Raw genomic sequence first — 22,324 nt, forward strand, 5'->3', positions numbered from 1 at the left:
GATCAATAAACATTTTAAGCTAAAAATAAGGCATCCTAGTGACAAGGTTATGAGCTATCTTGATAATCAGTAAATAAATGCATTAATTCAATCCTTACTCTGTTTGTCTAAGCTCTGTCTAAAATTTACTGATTTGAGAGGACCAACCTTCAATAATGGCTTTTTGTAACTCTTGACAGATGCCATATTTGGCCTAGGAAGACTAGAAAGAAAACGCTACATTTCAGGAAAGCCATCTAGAGCCCTCTTTATTATTGTTTTATATGAAGTGGTCCCACACTAAAATCCCAGACCTTCACAGCCTCACATTTTGAATTTTCATCTGAATATCATAATAAGGGCCTATTCCTAGATTGAACTTTCTTTTGTGATCAGAAACAATATTTTTCATGTTGCCTCAGATCTCCTCATATCAGTCTAGTTACAGAACAGTTTATTTAGAGAAACTGCACTGGTTGCATTGGTAGATTACTCCTTCCTGGTACAAAAAATCCGAATTTGTCAAAGAGGGGGTTTCTACTGATTTGTGAGTAATTTTAATATTATTACTGTGATTTATGGCCAGAGTATCTCTTGACATGCAATTTCTTCTTTGTATATACTGCATTATTAGACTTACCCAGCATTGCCAAATAAAGCACGGATACGGTGCAATGGGCACACCCTGCAAATTCCAGGAATACCAGCACAGTTAACAAAACTACCCTATCTTGGAAGAGCATCTTGGTCATGACAATCGTGTGTCCCAGGGAGATGAAGGAGGACCACTCATGCATCCCATTCACTAGCTTAGGTTGTCTATGACATATCCTTGCACTGTGAAAATGAAGTTGTTTGTGAGGTTTTGAACTTAATTTCTAAATGGAATTCCAAGCCACCTTTTTCTTAAGTGTCGCTTTTTCAGTCACTCGGCTCTTGCAGTAGTGAATAGATACGAGCATATAAATCTGCCACATAATGCTCATAAATCTCACACTAACTTATGCATCCTTTCATACACCTGCTCTAGTCTGTAGTGAAAAAACACAAACTACACTGGACAAATATCAATGTTCCCATTAACATGCAATATTAATGCTTTGCACTAGCATATCAAATTAGACTTAAAATTCCTTTTCCACCAACAAAATATTGCACTTTTTTCAGTAACAAAGGGCTAAACTCAACAAATGGGAATTAATTTCATGGAGGAAAACTCATCCCAAATTCTGTCAAAACAGAGGATGAAATCCTGGTCCCACCAAAGTCAGGTAGAGAACTCTCACTGACTTCAGCATGGTCAGGTTTTCACCCACACAATGATTGATTTTCTTCTTCAGTTTTAATCATGCATCTTTTTTATTAAATTATACTTAAGGGGAACGTCTCTTAATAGATTGAACATCTCTTAATAGGATTGACTAATACAAATATTTCACCCAGCACTCCACATCTTGAAAACACCGTGTAAACTAGCGATGTGAATGTATAACAATGTAAACTGTTAACTGATAAGCCTAGGCTTATAGGTTATTGTTCACAGTTACATGCAGGCTCCAGCCCCACTCCTGGGGAGCTGGTTGGTGCTGAGAGCTGGCTTTTACACCAGTTTCCCATGCATACTAGTTCCCGCCTGCCTCCCCATACTGCTGCCTGCGTACCAGCTCCTGGGGAGCTGCCTACTGCCCTACACTGCTGCCTCTAATAGGGAAGCATCAGCATGGGGCGACAGCTGGCTCCCCAGGAGTAGCACGCACCAGCTCTCAGGAAGCCAGCTGCTAGTGTGTGTAACCCCTGAGATTTTTCAGCAGTTATACGTTTACACAATTACCCGGATTTTAACATCCCTATTGTAAACATTAATTAAAAGCAACTAATTGTAAATTATAAAAAACTACAAAGCCAGTCACGGAAAATAGTTGCTATCACATATTACACAGCTGATATGAGCTGCCACTAAGTGCCGCATTAGGTCATTTAGAGGCCCGGCTCATTACCATTTTTATGCTACAGCTTTCTTGTACGCAGTGCTGTGTGCCAAACAAGAACTATACCTCTTCCTAATGGGATTAAAGTCTTAAAGACACAAGAGATATACTTAACTACAAAATAATATATTACCATTTTTTGTGTTTTACTTTTTGAGTTAACTCCATTCCTTCTCCTGCAACCCCAACATAGATAACACCGCTCACAATCCATATAACTCCCTTGTGGCAGAATCTGAAGTTTTAATGTTTTTGTAAATATATTAGAGAGTAAAAACTGAACCTGTCAAACAGAAGCACCTCAAAGACACAGTGTGCTGAACTTAGTAGCTCTTATATGCAGAGGTTAAAAAAAATACAAGAACTCTGCTCATTTCCCAAGAAGATGTGCAGGAGCCTCCCTGAAGAGACTCAGGGACAGTACAAACAGTGCCAGAGTGAACTTAGATTCCTCATAAACAATAAGAACTTTCACAAGAACTGCATGATTGAATGCTGGTAATAAAACTTTTCAACAATTACTCCTTAAGGACACAGTTTTTAGTCACAAAGCTTATAGTCACAAGATGGACGTGGATAAAGGGAAATTCCAGGACTCATTTGGATTATTCCCCTGATTACTGAGTTTATATTAAACTCAGCTCTCTCAATAACTGGCTCAAAGCCAAAAACTACTTACTACATATTCAAGAGTGATGTACAGGCAGTCCCCGGGTTACGTACAAGATAGGGACTGTAGGTTTGTTCTTAAGTTGAATCTGTATGTAAGTCGGAACTGGCATCCAGATTCAGCCGCTGAATCTGGACACCAGTTCTGACTTACATACAGATTCAACTTAAGAACCCCAGGCGTCCCCAAGTCAGCTGCTGCTGAAACTGATCAGCAGCTGATTCCAGGAAGCCTGGGGCAGAGCAACTCTGCCTCGGGCTTCCTGTAGTCAGCTGCTGGTCAGTTTCAGCAGCGGCTAACTTGGGGACGCCTGGGGTAGAGCAGCTCGGGTGCTGCTGGGTTGGTCCAGTAGCGCGGCCGCTCCTCGGCGCTACTGGACCAACCCAGCAGCACCCCAGCTGCTCTGCCCCAGACGTCCTGATTCAGCAGCAGCTGAATCAGGACGCCTGGGGCTGAGCAGCTGGGGTGCTGCCGGGTTGGTCCAGTAGCGCCAAGGAGCGGTGCTGCGGGACCAACCGGCAGCACCCCACCTGCTCGACCGCAGGCCCCAGGCTTTGCTCCACATCTCCCTGGTCTGCTGGGGGGGGGGCACTAGCTGCGTCCCCTCCGCCCCCAGCAGACCAGGGAGACGCGGAGCAAAGCCGCGGAGGACCTGGGCCAGACCGCGGCGCTTCCAGATCAGCGGCTTCCAGAGCAGCTCTGCCCCGGGCTTCCTGGAATCAGCCGGTGATCTGTTTCAGCAGCGGCTGAATCGGGGATCCCTGGGGCAGAGCAGCTGGGGTCCTGCCGGGTTGGTCCCGCAGCGCCGTCTTTTGGCGCTGCGGGACCAACCTGGCAGCACTCCAGCGGGACCAACCCGGCAGCACTCCAGCTGCTCTGCCCCAGGCATCTCCAAGAGCAGCTGGGGTGCTGACGGGTTGGTGCCATAGCGCCGCCCCTCAGCGCTGCGGGACCAACCCGGTAGCACCCCAGCTGCTCTATTGCAGGCATCCCCGATTCAGCTGCTGCTGAAACTGACCAGCAGCAGCTGAATCAGGGACGCCCGGGGCAGAGCCGGACTATTGTAAGGGGGGGCTATGAGGGGTCTGGGGTGGCATCCCCTCCCACCCCACTCCAGACCCCTCATAGCCCCCCCTTCTGACAGTCCGGCATATCTGATAATCCGGCACCCCCTGGGTCCTAAAGGTGCCGGATTATCGGAAGTTTACTGTACTTACTAGCAGCCACACACTACACCTCAGATACACTCACCCAGGAACCTAAACCTGCAACAAACCCCATTGCAACCTTTGTCCACATATCTATACAAGTGATACCATCGTAGGATCTAACCCGGGGTGGGCAAGAGGCTGCCAGGAGACCAGATGCCGCCGGCCAAGCCACCAGATCCTGCCCACAGCTGCCTTGCTGGGACCCTTAAGTACAGTGCAGTAGCAGCTGCTCTGAATGGAGCTGCTTTATTCTGGGAGCGAGGAGGGAGGCTTTGTGCTCTGTCCTGCCCCTCAGCAAAATCTCTCAGCACCCATTGGCCAGTTTCTGACCAATTGCAGCTGAGATTTTTGCTGGGGGTGGGTCAGCCAATAAAGCCTCCTCCTTCCCTCTCACAACTCTATCATCCTGCCAGATCATAGCCACATGGAGCAGCTTCTTACTGCAGACTTCAGGTTCCTGCAGAACTGCTGACTGGCAGCTGCCTAGGTAAGTGCCTCCTAGCCACAGCCTGCCTCTGACACCCCTACTCTCTTCCCTCCACCTCCCCACAACTACCTGCTCCAGGCCACCACCCAAACTCTCTGTACCCTTTTCCTCAGGTCAGAACTCCCTCCCAGACCCTGCACCCTCTCCTACACCCCTCCCCCAGGGCAGAATCCTCTCCTGAACTCCCCCCCCACTCCCTCCTGAACTCTGTACCCCAATCCTCTGCCCCAGATCCCAACCCTCTCTTTCACCCACACTCCCTTTCAGACTCTGCACCCAGTCTCCTGCCCCAAGCTCCCTTCTACATCCAACCTCTGTCCTAGACCCCAAGCCCTCTCAGTAGATATGTGGCCCTCAACCACTGACCAAAATCTTACAGTGGCCCCCCATTAAAAATTATTGCCCACCCCTGACCTAATCTCACAAACCACAACAGCAGGAGCTCCTACGACTACACACTTTCTAATATAATATGTGCCAGCAATGCCCCTCTGTCATATATGTTGGCCAAACCAGTCAGTCTCTGTAATAAACGATTAATGGACACACAAATCAGACATGAGAAATGGTAAACACACCAGCCTCTAGGGGAACATTTTAACCTACCTGGACACTCAACCATGGATTTAAAAAATACCAATTCTTCTATAAAAGAATTTTACATACCAGTTACAATGAGAGACTGATGAAGTGGAAGTAACTTACAAATTTGACACTGTCAACCTGGATTCAGTTATTTCCCATTCAACTCATCTGATCAAGTGGGTCTTACTTATGAAAGCTCATAATCCTTTACATTTTTGTTAGTCTCTAAGGTGCCACAGGACTACTCATTGCCTAAGATTTGGGTTCAACTTGAACTCCAAAAATCTTTAAAATGAAATTAAATTTGAGCACCTGGGGTATGTCAAAAACATATAGAGCCACCATTTCTGCATGATTTAGCTAGAAGCCAGGCTTGCTCTAAACTGAATCCAAGATCACTCAAAAACTTTATGAACCTTTGCAAACATTTGACAAACATGGTCTGAGTCTGAATTTGTGACTAAGCCTGAAACCAGACATACAGCGTTTTTTCTGAAAGTTTTTTCCCAAGTCTGTAGGCTATAAGGGTATTCTTGTTGGTAATTATGGCTACTTCCATTTGGCAAGCCATTCAATTGTCTGAGACCTTGAGGATTCTCTCAGCTCCTGATGCTGTGTTTACACCATACATTTTAGTTTCTATTGGCTATTGTAAGTAACACAGCCCCCCCCAGGCTAAATTCAGCATCTTGTTCTACTGTCTAGGATTTTTTCACTAACCTTAAAAAGCAAATATGAAGATTTTCCTGCCTCCTCAAACTATCTATTTTTAGTAGTGACTGACAAACCTCAAAAGATTTGGAACTTGAGTTTGGTTCAGAAAGATGTCCGTATGCTCAGATGTTTACCAGAAGCATCTGAAACATTTAAATCTGCAAACTGGGCTGTAACTTCTACAAGAAAGACTTACTGATTACAATTTCTTATGCTTCTTCTGGTTTCAAATCACATGCCACAAGATCAGGCCTGCCAATGAAGGTGGGGAAGGGAAAGTTGCCCCGGGACCTGGTGACTCAAAGGGGCCCAGAGCTCCCAGCTCCTGCCACTGTTGCTGCAGCTGTTACTGGAGTCCCAGACCCTTTAAATTGCAGCCATGGTGTTGCACCACACACTCTGGCCAACACTAAGGGCTGGGTGGGGGGAGCACATTGTGCTGTGGGCGGCACTAGGGGCTGCTTTGGGGCCAGCATTGTGCACTCAGGACTGGCTCTCCTGCACCTGGGAACCAGCTCCCCACACATCTTGCAGGCCCCTGCGGAGCCTGTTGGCACACCTGTACAAGATCACCTCTTCGTTACAGAGACCTAGCACTTCTAATTCTTCTGGATCCAGCCATAAGTTGAAAGCATGAGGTGGGGAGAAAGGGGAAGCCATTGTGAATGTGAAACAAAGCTTCCCTATAGTGCACAGAAAAGCATGCCAGAGATGTATGAAATATAAAGTTCACTAACATGCTAGATTCCAACTGCCCCATACAGACCCTGCTGACAGTCTCTAAAAGGTACCTCTCTCACGTTAAAATAGTTTGGACAGCATAAATGAGCATTAGGTACCTTTTAGAGAGCACCAGCAGGGCCTGCACAGGATAGTTGGGCTGTGTCTACACTGGCCACTTATTCCGGAAAATCAGCCGCTTTTCCGGAATAACTTGCCAGCTGTCTACACTGGCCCCTTGAATTTCCAGAAAAGCACTGACGATCTACTGTAAAATCATCAGTGCTTTTCCAGAAAAACTATGCTGCTCCCATTCGGGCAAAAGTCCTTTTCCGGAAAACTGTTCTGGAAAAGGGCCAGTGTAGACAGCACAGATTTCTTTTCCGCAAAAAAGCCCAGATCGCGAAAATGATGATCGGGGCTTTTTGCGGAAAAGCGCGTCTACATTGGCGCAGACGCTTTTCCAGAAAAAGTGCTTTTCCAGAAAAGCATCCTGCCAATGTAGACGCGCTTTTCCGGAAATACGTTTAACAGAAAAACTGTTCTGTTTTAAGCATTTCCGGAAAAGGGTGCCAGTGTAGACGTAGCCTTAGAGATCACTTTACAAATCACACACCTCCTGTGAGCTTGGCCACCACCATCTAGACAAGCCCAAAGTTCCATTTCAAATTTAGGCATTAAAAAAAGACCAACGTTTGGGCCCACAGAATCACTAAACCAAGGATGGGGATCCTATGGACTGTGGGCTGGCCCCCCTCCTCCTCCCACACCCCCACCCACAGCGTAAGGAGCCAGCTGCAGGATCTGCCTAGCAGGAGCGGCTCTGCATGCAACAGGGAAGTGCTCCCTTTAGGCACTGGCCAATAGGAAGGGCAGGGGCAGTGCCTGCAGTGTGTAGACCCACACAGAGCCACCTGTGTACCTCCTGGGAGCTGCACCATGTAGGAGACCCAACCCCATACTCCTTGCCACACCCATCCTCCCACCCAGACCCTGCACCCCACCCTTGCCTACTCCTATACTGAACCTCTCATTTTTTACTCTATAGTCTAGGGATGCCTCACAAAATCTACTAGGCCCCAGAAGAGTTAATCTGGTTCTGGGGGTAAAACACTGAGCCTCAGCACCTCCTCCCCCCTCCCCGGCACTGGAGCTGAAGGGGCGCAAAGTGAGCAGGTTTTTTTTTTTCCTGTTGCTCATTTGGGGGCCACGTCAGTGAGGGTCGGGGATTTTTTGCGCTTCTCACTTGTGTGTGGCCCCCAATGAATTTTCTGTGTGTTAGTGGTCTAGGACCAAAAAGGCTCACCCATCCCTGCCTCATTCCTCATTTTCAGTCAAATCAATGTTTGTTAACCTTCATTTTTATTACAACATATTGACAAGCACATGGGATCACTGATGGTCCAGCTAGGGTTGCCAGATGGTTGAACCAAAAATACCAAACCCCCCACCTCCAACTAAAAAAATACTGGGGAAAAAATTCTGTTGAGGAAAAAAGGTGGTGGGGGGGGAGAGACTAAAGTTATTGAGCAAAAAAATGAAATAATAAAACAGCATGGCCCCTTTCAGAGTGAGTGCAGAGTTAGAATAGAGATAGGAAAAGGAGAGTAGTTGAGCACTAAGACCCAGGGAAGGCATTGCTTCCCCTTGGTCTTTAGGCTTTTTGCCAGCAGCCATTTTGTGTTCTTGTTCAAGCCAGAACTTAGCTTCCCTGTGGAACCAGGGAAGCTCCGGTATTTCCGCCTCCTGGCCGGGGAAAAACAAACCAAAAAAAAATCAGAAAATACCAGACATTTCAGGGGTCTGTTATTTTCTGATTTTTTTAACTGGACAGGAGGTGAAGATACCTGACTGTCCGGGTCAATACTGGACACCTGGCAAACCTAGGTCCAGCTGAAACGTGGAGGTAAAATTACTCTATATAGAAGGGGTCTCAAACTGCCAGCCCGCAGGCCTTCCCTGGCCAAAGCAATTGCATAATTTGGACCAAGAGTCCCAGCAGGCGGGGGGGGGGGGCGGCTTAAGAGGGAAGGGGAGGATGGGCTGTTAACCAAGCCCAAGCCCCTACTGCCACCACCCAGCCCTCTCAGTCCAATGCCCCCTGAGGATGCAGTAGCAACAGTCGGGCCCACTAAGTGCACTCCGCTTCCCCAGGCTCCTCAGACACTAGTCAGTAGGGGTCGCAGGGCCCCCCCCTGTGATCCCCAAAGCTGTGTCCTCAGGGGACACCATGCCATGTGGGGGAGAGGGCAGGGCAATGGCAAAAAAGGGCAGTACTTGGGGAACAGTAATGGATAGTTAACCCCCAGCCCATTAGGACTCTTATGCCAGATTGCTCAATTGCTCTGATTGGGGATAGACCATGGGTCAGCCATTTGAGACCCCAGTTCTAGAGTGACAGCATATCCAAATGCCACCAAAAAGTTAAAGTATTATAATCCATTCTATTTGTATTTGCATATTAGAGTTCATAACTCCTTTCCTTCACTGGCTGCCTCCTACCCACACAGCTCACTCTGGTTTTGTCCTAAAAGATGCTCTCAACATTTCACAGAAGACAACAGAAACTAAAAGGTGTAGATGACTATGCAAGGCAGGACTCCCAGACAGCAAGAGTCAGTTTGCCTTCAGCTCAAGAAAACATTGTTCCATAACATCTGCTTCCAAAGAGGAAAAAGACAGCTCTGGCTTGTTCCGTGAACACTTCAATTTTTCTCTCATGACCCTTTTAGGTAACTTCCATGTGGTTTAGTAATTTGAGTGCTGGTTTTAATTACGTCAATCTACACATTTGAAAACCACAGAGACATTTCTTCTAAAAACCAGCTGACGCACAAAGGGGAAAGGATTAACATATTATCAGAAGATGTGACTACTTGCTGAGACAAATCAAGCATTTTACAAACTTTCTTCTAATGCCTATGAGCCTCCAGAATCTAAAAAGGAAGGTATGTATTTTAAATGCTTTTTATACATTTTAATCTGTACAGCTACATCAAGGTAAATCTATTGCATAAAATACTTAATACAGCAAAGGCACTGAAAACCTAACAGGTTAAATATTTAAAAGCACTAACAGTTTTCACTGTACATAGTAAGTGTTACTTCATGATCTCCATTTTGAATATCTTGCCTTTGGAGACCCTCCTTTCACATGAAAAAAAGGCTTTAGTGGGGCAGTTTCTGAGCAAAGAGCACTGGATACAGCTTATTCACAAGCTTCTCTGAAATCAAACAAAATACTCATCGTGGAATGACATTTTGAATTCACTTTCATATTGGGAGTGTGTCTCCTACCTTCTGTTAGCTCAGGAACAAGCCAACCATTTCCTCTGTTCCTTGTGGGCAGTCAACTTGGTTTGGCCTCAGTTTAATACTCTCTTTTTTTTTTTTTTTTTTTTTGGGAGTGCAACATCCTCCATTTGCTGAAGGATGATTATCATCATGTTATAGATCTTATTTCTTGCCACTCAGTAGCTTCAAGTAGTTGCATTTATACACACACGCAACACACTGTGTCAATATAACTTAATTATTTGGTCTTACTGTCAATTGTTACTACTCACGTAACATTTAACCTAGAATTATATTTGATCACTAAAATAAACAGAATTTTCAGCAAATTAAACAGGCTGTGCTGCATAAATAGAAAACTGTTATGGTTCAAAGTACTTCAAGAAAGACTTCTTTCCCTTTCTTATTTCTCAGAAAAACTTTAACTCACTCATTTCCTTTTCGGTCTGTGTTCCCACGCCAGTGTAGCTACTAATAAGCACTGATAGTCATTTTAGGTAGTTAAATATGACTACCATATTTACCAAATACCATACTTAGGGTCCCATTTAGACAAATACACTTTCCCTAAATGTCAGAGGAAGCCTGAAAATATTAAACCACTAACACATTTTGAAAAATGTTTTCTTAACATAAAATATTCAATTTTTTTCTTTTGTTCAACTAGAAGAATCAGCTGTTTTAGAAATATTTACTAAGAAGTATGGCTACTGTGCTTTCTCTCTCTATTGGTTGGACACTATATTGCTTTTGACAAAATTCTATTAATATTTACTACTCTTATAATATTTTTATATATAAACTATTTTTATAAATGTCAACCTAACTGGGTTTTTTGGGGGATTTGGTTTGATTTATTGTTTTTGAATAAATACATCATCTTTTCAAAAAAATACATTTTAAATATGGCTCCAATTTACTAACTGGCTCTCTTATCCACCAAAACCTGGGCTAGCCTTGGCAGCAAGGTGATCACCTTTCAGAGGTAGCAGCTCATCTTCTAGGGACACATCCCTGGTCCTACTCCACTCATCTGGTGTTGTGTGATTTTGTTTGGGGGTTTATTATTTATTTTGGATCAACTGCTTGGCAGCATTGAAAATGTTTTCCACCATGAAGTGGAAGTGACCATACAGTCAGCCCTGCAGACACTAGTAAATTTATACACACAAATAGTCCCAATTTGTGGGACACAGAAAGACAAATACTTCAGTTTTACTAAATTCACTCCCAAGTCTAGTCACACATTTATACTGGAATAAAATTCTCACAATGATTAATTCTAATATCTTATTTTTTCTCTCTTTTTAGAATCTGAATAGCTTTAAGAAGAAAACAAAACATCTTACTTTTCCTCAAGATAATTAAAATGTCCTCAAGCAATATTTCAAATTGCAGCATCTACCGTCAATTGGAACCATTTACCTATTTTTACTACTTAATTTTTCTCATTGGATTTATTGGGAGTTGTTTTGCCTTATGGGCATTCACTCAAAAGGATCAGAAACAAAAATGTATGAGCATCTATCTAATTAACCTCCTAACAACGGACTTCTTGTTGACTCTGGCATTGCCAGTTAAAATAATCGTTGACTTAGGTATTGCCCCCTGGAAACTGATGATATTCCACTGCCAAGTGACAGCTTGCCTCATCTATATTAACATGTACTTATCAATCATATTTTTGGGATTTGTAAGCATGGACCGCTGCCTCCAGTTAATGCACAGTTCTAAGATTTATCGAATCCAGGAACCTGGTTTTGCCAAGATGTTATCTGCAGTTGTATGGCTTATGGTTCTCCTTATAATGGTGCCTAACATGGTGATTCCAATCAGAGAAATAGAACAGAAGCCTACTGTGGGGTGTATTGAGTTCAAAACAAAGTTTGGAAAAGAATGGCATGTATTTACTAATTTTATATGTACCGCAATATTCCTGAATTTTTCAGCCATGATACTCATTTCCAATTTTGTTGTTCTTAGACAACTTTACCGAAACAAATACAGTGACAGTTATGCAAACTTTAAGAAAGCCCAGGTAAACATACTACTAATAACTATAGGCTACATCATGTGTTTTGTTCCTTACCACATCGTTCGGATCCCCTACACTTTGAGCCAGAGTGATGCTATAACTGACTGCCTTCTGAAACAATCCCTCTTTAAAGCAAAGGAATCCACCCTACTGTTTGCAGTGTCTAATCTTTGTTTTGATCCTATTTTGTATTTTTATCTTTCCAAGTCATTTAGACTAAAAATTACTGAAACATTTACTACACATAAAGAAACAAAGGCTCTCCCAGGAGAAGAAGATAATTGAGAAAAGGTGCATTATATACAAAAGTACTGTATATTTCTGCCTGTGTGTGCATATGTAGTATGTGCAACTGCTGCATATATGGCTAACAAGATCAATAAAATTTCTGTCAAACCCTAATTCTGTACAGAAGAAAACCTTAATGATGGAGCAGCATCACGTTAGTCTTTCAGTTTCTTTCACCAATCTGGAATATTATACAGTTCCAGAAGATGTGATAATAGTTCTAGGAATATTTTAATGCATTATGCTTACTTAAGAACATATGACCAGTCATACTAAAGTCCTAATCCTGAGGCAAGATCCAAACACGTTTCACAATGCAACTTATTGAAAATATTCAAACATATTTGATAAAGGTTTAGGGGTTGAGAATATCTGGACTCACCTTTACTACACGGTAATAATGTTAAATGCTTTCTACAATAGTTTTACCTGGTATAATAAAGGAAGAATATACTCAACAGCAACTGATAAGCTACAACAACTTTCCACAGCCATAATTAATCCAAATGCATTTCAAAGGGCACCACTTTCTCTAGAAAGTGATTTTAAACTGCACTGATTTAAAATGTTCTGTATCTGCCAATATCACCTCTGCAGTTGCTTACAAATAATTTTTTTCATGTTTTAATACCTTCTTTCCCATTTTGTGATGTTACTGAATATTAAAATTGTGGTAATACGTAAATTACCTGAGTAAACGTTGCAGATTAAAGAGGGTAGGTGAACAAACAACGAGTGAATAGACAAAATTTAAATACTCCATTTTTGTATGTTTGTGATTTTATGACATTTTAAAGAAAAAATACCACCAATAAACAAGCTATGTGATATTTATATACAAGACATTTAAAAAAATAAAGTATCTTAAACGCCCAATAAATCAAAGACAAATACAAGTTACTGCTAGTGGGGATTTGTTCTAACGGTAAAGCAAAAATACTTCAGAAATATAACAAACTGGACTGTCTTCATTTATTGACCTGCAAAAATGTATTCGTATTTTTACCAACAGTAAAGGAGCGCCCACAATAAATCTGGACAGATCGCTCATCCAACATCTAATAGCAAGAATTTAAGAGTAAGAAAAATTCAACTCTAAGCTTCTTATAATTTTTAAAGCAGAAGTGATTATTGGTGTTACACTGCATCCCACCTCGATCTGATAACTACAATAACTGATGCAATTTTGTTCTGTGTTCTAAAATTATCAGTTTTTCTTTGTTTGGGGTGAATGTAGGCTCAATCTCTTGGCTTATTCAGTACTTGGCCACTCTCCTGAAGCTGCCAGCAAGGGTATGTACTGGAACGGTGGGGTTTTCTGGGGCCTTAACACGATCTCCCTTCATTTCTGAAGAGCCTACAGTTAAAGGTCAAAACAAAACACAAAACAAAAAAAAGACCCAAGGAAGAAAAACCTACCTTAAGTCTTCAAGCCACACACATTTCACCATTTTTCACCATTACTAAATCTCATACATTGATAATTTTTCTGTTTAATTTGTTTCATTTTCTGAGTGATAATTGACAGTAGAGGTGAGAAATAAGGGAATCAGAATCTATCAGGAAGTTACCCAGACAGTAGTCAACTAACTCTACAGAAAATGAATATTCTAGTGACTAACAGTATCCAACTTCCTATTCGGTCTAATTGTTTATTTGATCCATAAGCCATTTTAATGCAGTACAGCAGAGGTCACCAACCAGTAGATTGGGATCTACCAGTAGATCTTGAAGCCTCTGACAGGTGATCCTGACTAGTTTGTCTAGGAAGCTATCAAGCGCTGGGCACTTCAGTTGCCCCTTCACCCACTGTCATGCTGCTCCCGGTCTCTGCCTTAGAACTGTCTCTGAAATCTTCCTGCTTGCTGTGCTGTGTGTGGAAGGGAAAAGAGGCAGGGTGCTGATGTCAGAGTACCTCTCTCCCATTCCTGTACCCTATCTCCACGCAGAGAGAAGAGGATGGAGAGAGTTTGGCAATGCGAATCTCTGTCACTCTCACTGTGTGTGTGTCTGTCATTCTCACAAACACACACTGTCCTTCACTCTCACCTCACGACCCATGAGTAGCATGGGATGAAGTGAGCAGGGTTGAGTAGCAGTGGGGCCTCAAGAAAAGGGGAGGGAAGGAAGTGGGGCAAGATCTTACATTACACTTAAACTGAAAAAAGTGATCTTGTGGTTAAGAATGTTGGCGATTGTTGGCCATCACCGCAGTACAGGTTGGACCTTCCTGGTCCAGCACCCTTGGGACCTGACTGGTCCCAGTTGAGGGATTTTGCTGGACCAGAAGAGGTCATTTCTGCCCCTCCCTCCAGCAGGCAGCCCAGCCCAATGTACTATTGTACCATGGATGCTGCCAGGCCAAAGAGTCCCAGTTTACAGAGGTTCAACCTGTATTAATTTGCTTCCTCTAGCATAACACCCTATGTTATAAGAAGATATATTGCCTATGCATATATCTATACCTAAACAGCAAAACAGCCACATGAAAGGCTTGTTAAAATATGAAACACTTAAAACAACAAAGAAGATCCTTGATGCATCTTGCACGATCCTCAGCTCTAAATATGCTCAGTATTCAGACACAGTAATCCAATGCATTGCACAACAGGATTAAAAATAAAATTAGTGTAACAGCAGCTGTAAAAAAAAATAAAATTAGTGTAACAGCAGCTGTAATGGCAATCCGGGAGGAGATAAAAAAACTACACTGCACCAGCAAATTGTGGTTTCTGTCCAGCCAAGACCCTCACAAACAAACCAAAGTTCTCCAAACAAACCAAATGACCGAATGAGGTGAGGAACACAAGGAATTTCATTCTCAATGCAGGAGCACATATTTTGTTCATCTAAATCCCCTGGGTGGTTAATTATGAAGCTCTAGCCAAAAAATAATCTATTATATAAAACCTAATATTTAAATACACATTTTCCAAAATTTCAAGTATATATTATCATCATCATCCAGAAGAAACCAGATAACTTTTTTTAAATGACCCAGTACAGGAAGAAGCCTTAAGAACATCTCATCCTCCGAGTAGTTTTATTCTTTTATCTCCGTGCTTTACCATCATCAATCTATACATTTACACAGAAAATTAAAATGTAAGGAGTTAACTTACCTGAGGGATGGGGAAGTGTGTTGCATATTGCAAGTGGCGAAGGAGGTCGTAACTGGATGGAAAAATCAGTTCTCTCAATTTTTCTCTCTTCACCGACATCTCACTGTTAATTGAAATTCTTCTGTCTAAAGAAGAGTTCACATTCTCACAAGGTTCCCCAGGCATTGGAGAAAAAATCTAAGCCATGTAAAAGAAATGTTTAAGATTACTGTAAACTGAAACATTCACTGTCCAACCACTGCACAATAGGTTTGATTTTGCTCCTGTTTATACTCATCTTATACAAGCAGAACTTTCTGATCTCAGTGGAGATGCTCAGGATTTAAACCATCATGAAATTAGACAATCAGGCTCCACATTTAAAAAAATACACTGTAGAAATACTTGGGGTCATGTTGTGTAGTGTGTTTATTTACAGACTAACAGTGCTTTGCTATGCTGGAGATGACTGAGGGGCAAGTGTGGAAATCAGTGAGAGTGCTGCAATGCAGAAATGAAGGGATGCTGTAACAGGTCAGTATATGGAGGTTACAATGTAATACCCTATACCTGTAACAGTACAAGGATTGGAAATGAAAGAATATTAGTCATATGACAAAAATAAGATGGTTCGACTTCAGGATCACTGAGAACATATTTTTGTGCAAATAGCAAGCAAGGGGCAAAGAAATGCATGATGTGCAGAAAAATAAAAAATTAAACCTACTGGAAACTCCGAACCAAAATCTGTCTTAAAGTCATTCTTGTCTACGTCATCAAAAATGTTAGTGGTTCCTGATTCAATGCCCATATGTTCCATAATACTATGTTCCTAATAATCACCAGAGAGAGAAACAAACACCAGTCAGATTACAATGAAAACTCTGTGTTTGGTCATAAAGTCAAAAATTCCATCCATTTGAAAATTAAGAAATACTTGTACAGGCAGTCCCCGAGTTACGCGGATCCGACTTATGTCGGATCCGCAGTTACGAACGGGGCTTTTCTCCCCCCGGAGGACGGGAGCGGCGGGACGCCCAGATGCGCTGCGGTCCACCACCCCCGTCCTCCGGGGCGAGGAAAGCTGCTCCCCGTCTCCCTGGTCTGCAGGGAGATGGGGAGCAAAGCCTTGGAGCACGCCCGCAGCGGGACAGTCCGGGCGCGCTTGAGCTGTCCCCCTGCGGGCGTGCTCCAAGGCTTTGCTCCCCGTCTCCCGACCAGCAGACCAGGGAGATGGGGAGCAAAGCCGCGGAGCACGCCCGCAGGGCGACAGCTCAAGTGCGCTTGGGCTGTCCCGCTGCAGGCGTGCTCCACAGCTTTGCTCCGTGTCTCCCAGGTCAGCAGACCAGGGAGACGGAGCAAAGCCGTGGAGGACTTGGGCGGTCCCACCACCCCTGTCTCCCTGGTCTGCTGGGGGTGGGGGTGGTGCAGCTAGTGCCCCCCCTCCCCCCAGCAGACCAGGCTTTTCTTGCCTACCCCTGGAGTAGAGCAGCTGGGGGCTGCCGGGTTGGTCCCGCAGAAATACTTGTACAGGCAGGAACCGCAAGGAGCAACCCAGCAGCACCCCAGCTGCTCTGTCCCAGGCGTCCCCAAGTCAGCCGCTGCTGAAACTGACCAGCGGCTGACTACAGGAAGCCCGAGGCAGAGTTGCTCTGCCCCAGGCTTCCTGGAATCAGCCGCTGATCAGTTTCAGCAGCAGCTGACTTGGGGACGCCTGGGTTTCTTAAGTTGAATCTGTATGTAAGTCAGAACTGGCGTCCAGATTCAGCCGCGGTTGAAACTGATCAGTTTCAGCAGCGGCTGACGCCAGTTCCGACTTACATATAGATTCAACTTAAGAACAAACCTACAGTCCCTATCTTGTACGTAACCCGGGGACTGCCTGTATTGTTCAAAGTCAGGCAAAAAATGAACCATTCCTTCAGTCAATATTCACAATATTCCCTAATGTATAAAAAGATTTTATAATTCATATCCATATACCAAAGATTAATCTAGGGCAAACTGGTTGAGAGGGAGACAAAAGACAGATAGCATATCGTGTTCACCAAAAATCAGTATCTCCCCCTAAGTTGACTCTGCTTATATGGGCTCCTACAGAATTCAAAACTGCTTCCATCAGTATTGCTGCCTGTCCTCCCTTGTGGGATAGTACTTCTCCCTTTACTTCGATTGGCTTTCCTGAAACTTAGAGTTTCCAGATGAGATTGTACATGAATCAGAAGCACAGCCTTGAATTACCATCTTCAACTAAATGCAGTTCATAATACCTGCACTGCAGCTGGGGTATTTTAAAGTATAGGGATACAGGCACATTTGACATAGGGCTCCAAATACAACAGATTATTTTCATTTTCAATTCTTTCCCAATTATTAAAAGCTCAGGTTTGAAGTTTGGCTTTCCTTGTGTGGAAAGCTGCTTTTAAAAGGATTTTTTTGTTACTGAACCTTGAGTGCAAGATTAAAAAGAAAGGTTAAGCTGTGTATTTTTACCTCCAATTTCACATCATGGTCTTTAGAATAGTGTTCATCCACAATTTCTCCTGTAGGTGAGCGTGGTCGAGTAGTTGCAGTAACTGACAAGTCCCCACGTGATATTAAAGTGCACATGTATGCATCATGGGAGAAAACTTCATGTCGAATAAACTCACAGAACAGCAGCACCAGATTCAAAAATTCTGTCTTCTCATAGTCACTCTTTGGGTCAGCTACCAAAATAAATCAATTGTCATTCAAAACATAAGTGTGCTCTTTAATTCCACAAAAATGCAAAGCCTTTCGATATATTTTATGTTTTGTCTTAACCATTTTAACAGCAGCCTTTTTTGGGGGGGGAGAGATGGTTGTCCAAGAACCGTTTGTATCTTTTATATAACAACCCAACTCTAATCCAATGCTGCATAACTGGCATGCTTAGATTTGTTACCATTCAGGGCACCTCTCTGAAGAACTATCTTCTGGCAGTGTATTCCAAAGCCTTCTATTCCATAGACTTATGCCCCCATTACATTACAAGTAGGGTATTCACTGCTCTCTATTGTTTTCATTTTTATTTCTACCATGTTTAACAATTTGAGCATATTACATATTTAAAAGTGGATACACTAGATTCTCTTACAATCTCTCCCCACCTCACCAAAGTAGTATTCGTGATTTTATTATGTTTCTGTCTATTGGGGCATTTTAGGAACTATACAAAATTATGCTTTTTACTAAACACTTTAACACAAAAATTAAATCCTTTGAAATATTATTTTAGAAAAGTATTTGGGAAATTATGTTTGTACACATAAATGCGGACTTTATTTTCTTCAGTTAAACATATCCATGTATGTACAAGAAAAGAGTTTATTGAAAGAAACAATCATCCACTTTTGCCAATGAGTTACCTCTGACTGACAAAGAATCAAGAATGAATAATCATTTTTGAAGATTACTATTTCACATAATATTTTCATTTGTCACAGCAATAGCAAAATTTTGCTCAGTCTAACACATCAAGCATTTCATGTTTGTAATCATGCAGAGGTAGCGGAAAGTAGCTCTTTACCACAACTTCTCTAATAGGAAGCAAAACCATCTGCTAGGAAGCAACCACAAATTCAGCTCAACAAGTATTTCAAAGTACAAAAGTTGAGCTGCAAAATCTGAAACTGGTTTAAAACACAATCATTGGTCTATAGCAGCAATAATTTCCTATGAAATCAATTTCAGAGGGGTAGCCATGTTGTCGGTTTCAACCAAAAAACACCATCACCTTAAAGTCTAACAAATTTACTTGAGCATAAGCTTTCATGGGCTGGAACCCACTGTGTCACATGCATGAAATGAAAACTTCAGTTTGGCAGGTATATAAACACACACAAAGATGGGAGTGCTATTTAACTATATGGCGGACCAGTGCTAATGAAGTCAATTCAATCAGGGTGAATGTGGCCCACTCTCAACAGTTGATGAGAAGGTGTGAATATCAAAAAAAGGAAAATTACTTTTTGTAGTGAGCTAGCCACTCTCGCTCTTTATTCAGACCTATTATGACAGTGTCAAGTTTGCATATGGATTCCAGGCTCTGCAATTTCATAATGAAGTCTCTTTTTCAATGATTTTGTTTTTGTTTTTGTTTCTCAAGTATGGCAACTTTCAAGTCTGTTACTGAGTGTCCAGGGAGGTTAAAGTGTTCTCCTACTGTTTTTTGAATGTTACCATTCTTGATGTCTGGTGTGTGTCCAGTACACACCACACAACAGAAACACTAACCCAGGAACCAATCCCTGCAATAAACCCCATTGCCAGGACGGTACTGTGTAGTAACCAATTAAAATACCAATATATATAAAGACCTCATTTGTAATGTCACTATTCCAAATTTCTGTTTTACTTCTCATATACATAGTCTCGTGGCACACGCTGTAACAATGCTTATCTCACTATTGCAAAACACTCAGCCTATAACCAATAATGGTAACTGTAACATCCCTAATAGAAGTGTGTTCCTACCTGTGTGTGACGGGGCAGCAAAGCCCCGCACTGAAAGACAGGGGCTCTGCGCCGAGAAGCTGCGGAGCAGATACCGGCTGTGCGCCGGCTGCTCCCAAGCCGCGGCTCAGCAGAAACGCCGCAGCTCAGCTGAGCAGGGGCGCCGCGGCTCAGCTGAGCGGAGGCGCGGCTTGGCGGGGCAGCTCCGCGGATCAGCTGAGCAAAGGCGCGGCTCAGCTGGGCAGCCGCCCGGCCGCCGCCGGATAGGTGCAGGGGCCAGCCCGGACGGGCCGAGAGGCCAATCAACGGCCCCAACCGGGGAGGGGGGCGGGACGACCACCGGGGGGGGGGCCGGCCCGCCGGGAGGTTCAAATACCGCCAAGCCACACAAGCAAAGAGGGGAGAGCAGCTGGACGGAGAGACGCTACTCGCCTGGAAGGACCGCGACACCCCCCCACTCTGTCGCCCCGCTGAGACGCACCGCCGCTGGGGGTAAGGACCACCGAGGGGAGAAAAGGAAGTGGCCCAGGGCAGGGCGGTGAGGAAGCCCGTGGGCTGATGCGTTTAGGGGCACACCCCCGTCAGCCGGACCCCGACTGGTAGTCAGTCGGAGTCCTTAGGGCCCTGCGCCGGGGCCCGTGAGAGTGGGCGGGCCCGGGCCCCCTTTTTCCCCCCTCCGCTTGGGAGAACGTGCCGGAGGAGGAGCACTCGCCGCCGAACGACTGGAGGACCTCACTGACGGGGCACCGGGCGCCCCAAGGCGGGGACGACTCGGATAGATATAGACGTATCGGACGCCTGCCCTCCCCTCCCCCTTTCTCCCGGATAGGAAGGGGAGTGGCAAGACCGTCACACTGTGGCACTACATTTATAAGAGCCAGACAACCACATCATATTATAAATATGATTATGTTTGGGTATAAGATGGTGTCATAGGCACCCATACTTATATATTCACATTCATTACAAATATACACACCTTATCCGCATTATCCATATATATTTCCTATCTGGCAGTGCTCCAAGGTTCAGTCATAAAACTATATTAGGTCTGGTTGAGGAATATTAGTCCCAGACCTAACATTCCCAGGCCAACAGAAGGGACTTAACAATTGGCAAATAAAATCTGTCCAACAGTCATACAAGGGACAGACGGGGCGTGAATGTGAGAACAATAAATAAGGTGACCACACAACAGTGTTTAGCCCACTGGGTCACCTTCAGTCCATGCATTATGTTTCTCTGGGATTATGGGTAAACATCCTCCCCATAAAAAGACAAAAAGTGGGGGAATGTAGGACAAAGAAAGAGCCTGAAGCATGAACCTGGTGCCTGTGTAGCCTTCTAGGTACTAAGTTAATTATAATGAATTATATTATAATATAAGGTTTTGATTATATTTTAAAAACAAACACAAGATGTAGGCCTCAGACAAGCATACGGCAGCTTTGCTAACTTAGCTCCAGCTCTGCTGGATGTGATCATGTTCTGAAGTTAAAGTGAAGGGATGGAACATTGCAATGCATAGTGATATCAGTATTAGATAAAGCCTTGTAATAGAAAGAAAGGCGTTTAAGAGAAGTGGCTAGAAGTACCCTTTGTTCTATGCTTCTTTCAAATGTTATGTTCAATTCTATATTTCTTCATCAAAGTTGGACATCCAAGCTCTCCAGACCATGAACACCGTCGCTGGTTAGATTGTGGATATCCTCCAATAAGACAGTAAATATTCGTGTTGGGCATTCTGCAACAATGTGATGCATAGTTTACGGACTGCCACAATCACTAGGTGGGGATGGCAACAAATTTCACTTATGCAGTAGTTAACTGCATCTGCCCTGACCAGTCCTAAGCCAGTTTAGGACACACCACAGTCTCCGGAGAAGATCGAAGCTTTTCTACTCAGTGGTGGATCTGACATAAGGTGTTTGTTTAGGACGTCTACTTACTGCCATTCAGCTCGCCATAGTTCCTTGACATTGGCCATGACTTCCTTCATTCGCGACCAGGGAGGCTTACATGATTTTAGATGCGATGTTGGTGGCTGATCAAAGTATTTCTGGATGGGAAGAGGTTGGCTGCTGCGGCTGATACGTTGGTATAGTCTGCATTCCTGTTCCCACCAACGAATGCTTGGTGGGGCGATGTTTGCCAGCAGTAGTAACCATTTTATGGCAGTGGGCTTTAAAGTTCCAGTTATCACTCGCATGGCGTTATTCAGTTGAGTGATGACTAAGTTTGTGTGGCCACTTTCTAGCCACACAGAAGAGCAATATTCAGCAACAGAATATACCAGGGCTATTGCTGAGGTCCTCAAGGTGCATGCTCTCACTCCCCAACTAGTTACAGTCAGATTTCTCAGAAGATTGATCCTTGGCTTTAGTTTCTCCTTTGTTCCAGATGGCATTGGAAGGAGAGCGTACAGTCAAATGTTACACCTAGGTATTTGGAATGAGGCTTGTAAGCAATCTTTTTCTTTGCTGCAAATCTGTAAATGTGTTGTTTGTGTGAATGGGAGAGAGAATGTTTTAAGAGTGATAGGTATGAAGGCCACTGCATGCCCAGATGATCAGCCAAAACTCAAAGGCACCAAACAGTTATCAATCAGGCTAAGCACTTTGATGACAAAGACTGGACAGGGGTAGAATGACGAACCCTAAAGTTAGTGGCAGGCACTCCCTGATAGGGAACTGATAACACTGAGGAGGGGTTGTCAGCATACTGATATTAGAGGACTGTGTCTTGTATTGGTCTTCAGGTTTCCTCCTTCTATGGC

General features: G+C 43.7%; 2 protein-coding genes across 2 annotated transcripts in view; one reads left to right on the plus strand and one right to left on the minus strand.

Annotated features, from left to right (window-relative positions):
- MED12L (mediator complex subunit 12L) overlaps nt 1–22,324 on the minus strand; it is a 479,380-nt gene that overhangs the window by 358,174 nt on the left and 98,882 nt on the right. Inside the window, exons 14-16 of the mRNA XM_075937725.2 lie at nt 17,566–17,780; nt 15,800–15,904; nt 15,094–15,270 (exon numbers count right to left, since the gene is read on the minus strand). Coding sequence (XP_075793840.2) covers nt 15,094–15,270; nt 15,800–15,904; nt 17,566–17,780 — 497 coding nt within the window. The remainder of the gene's footprint in view (nt 1–15,093; nt 15,271–15,799; nt 15,905–17,565; nt 17,781–22,324) is intronic.
- GPR171 (G protein-coupled receptor 171) lies at nt 9,027–13,413 on the plus strand. Its single transcript, XM_014569961.4, has 2 exons — nt 9,027–9,302; nt 10,960–13,413. The coding sequence occupies exon 2, from the start codon at nt 11,018–11,020 to the stop codon at nt 11,966–11,968; it is 951 nt and encodes a 316-aa protein (XP_014425447.1). The 5' UTR covers nt 9,027–9,302; nt 10,960–11,017; the 3' UTR covers nt 11,969–13,413.

This window comes from Pelodiscus sinensis, chromosome 10 (assembly GCF_052426305.1).
Source record: "Pelodiscus sinensis isolate ZL-2025 chromosome 10, ASM5242630v1, whole genome shotgun sequence".
NCBI lineage: Eukaryota > Metazoa > Chordata > Testudines > Trionychidae > Pelodiscus > Pelodiscus sinensis.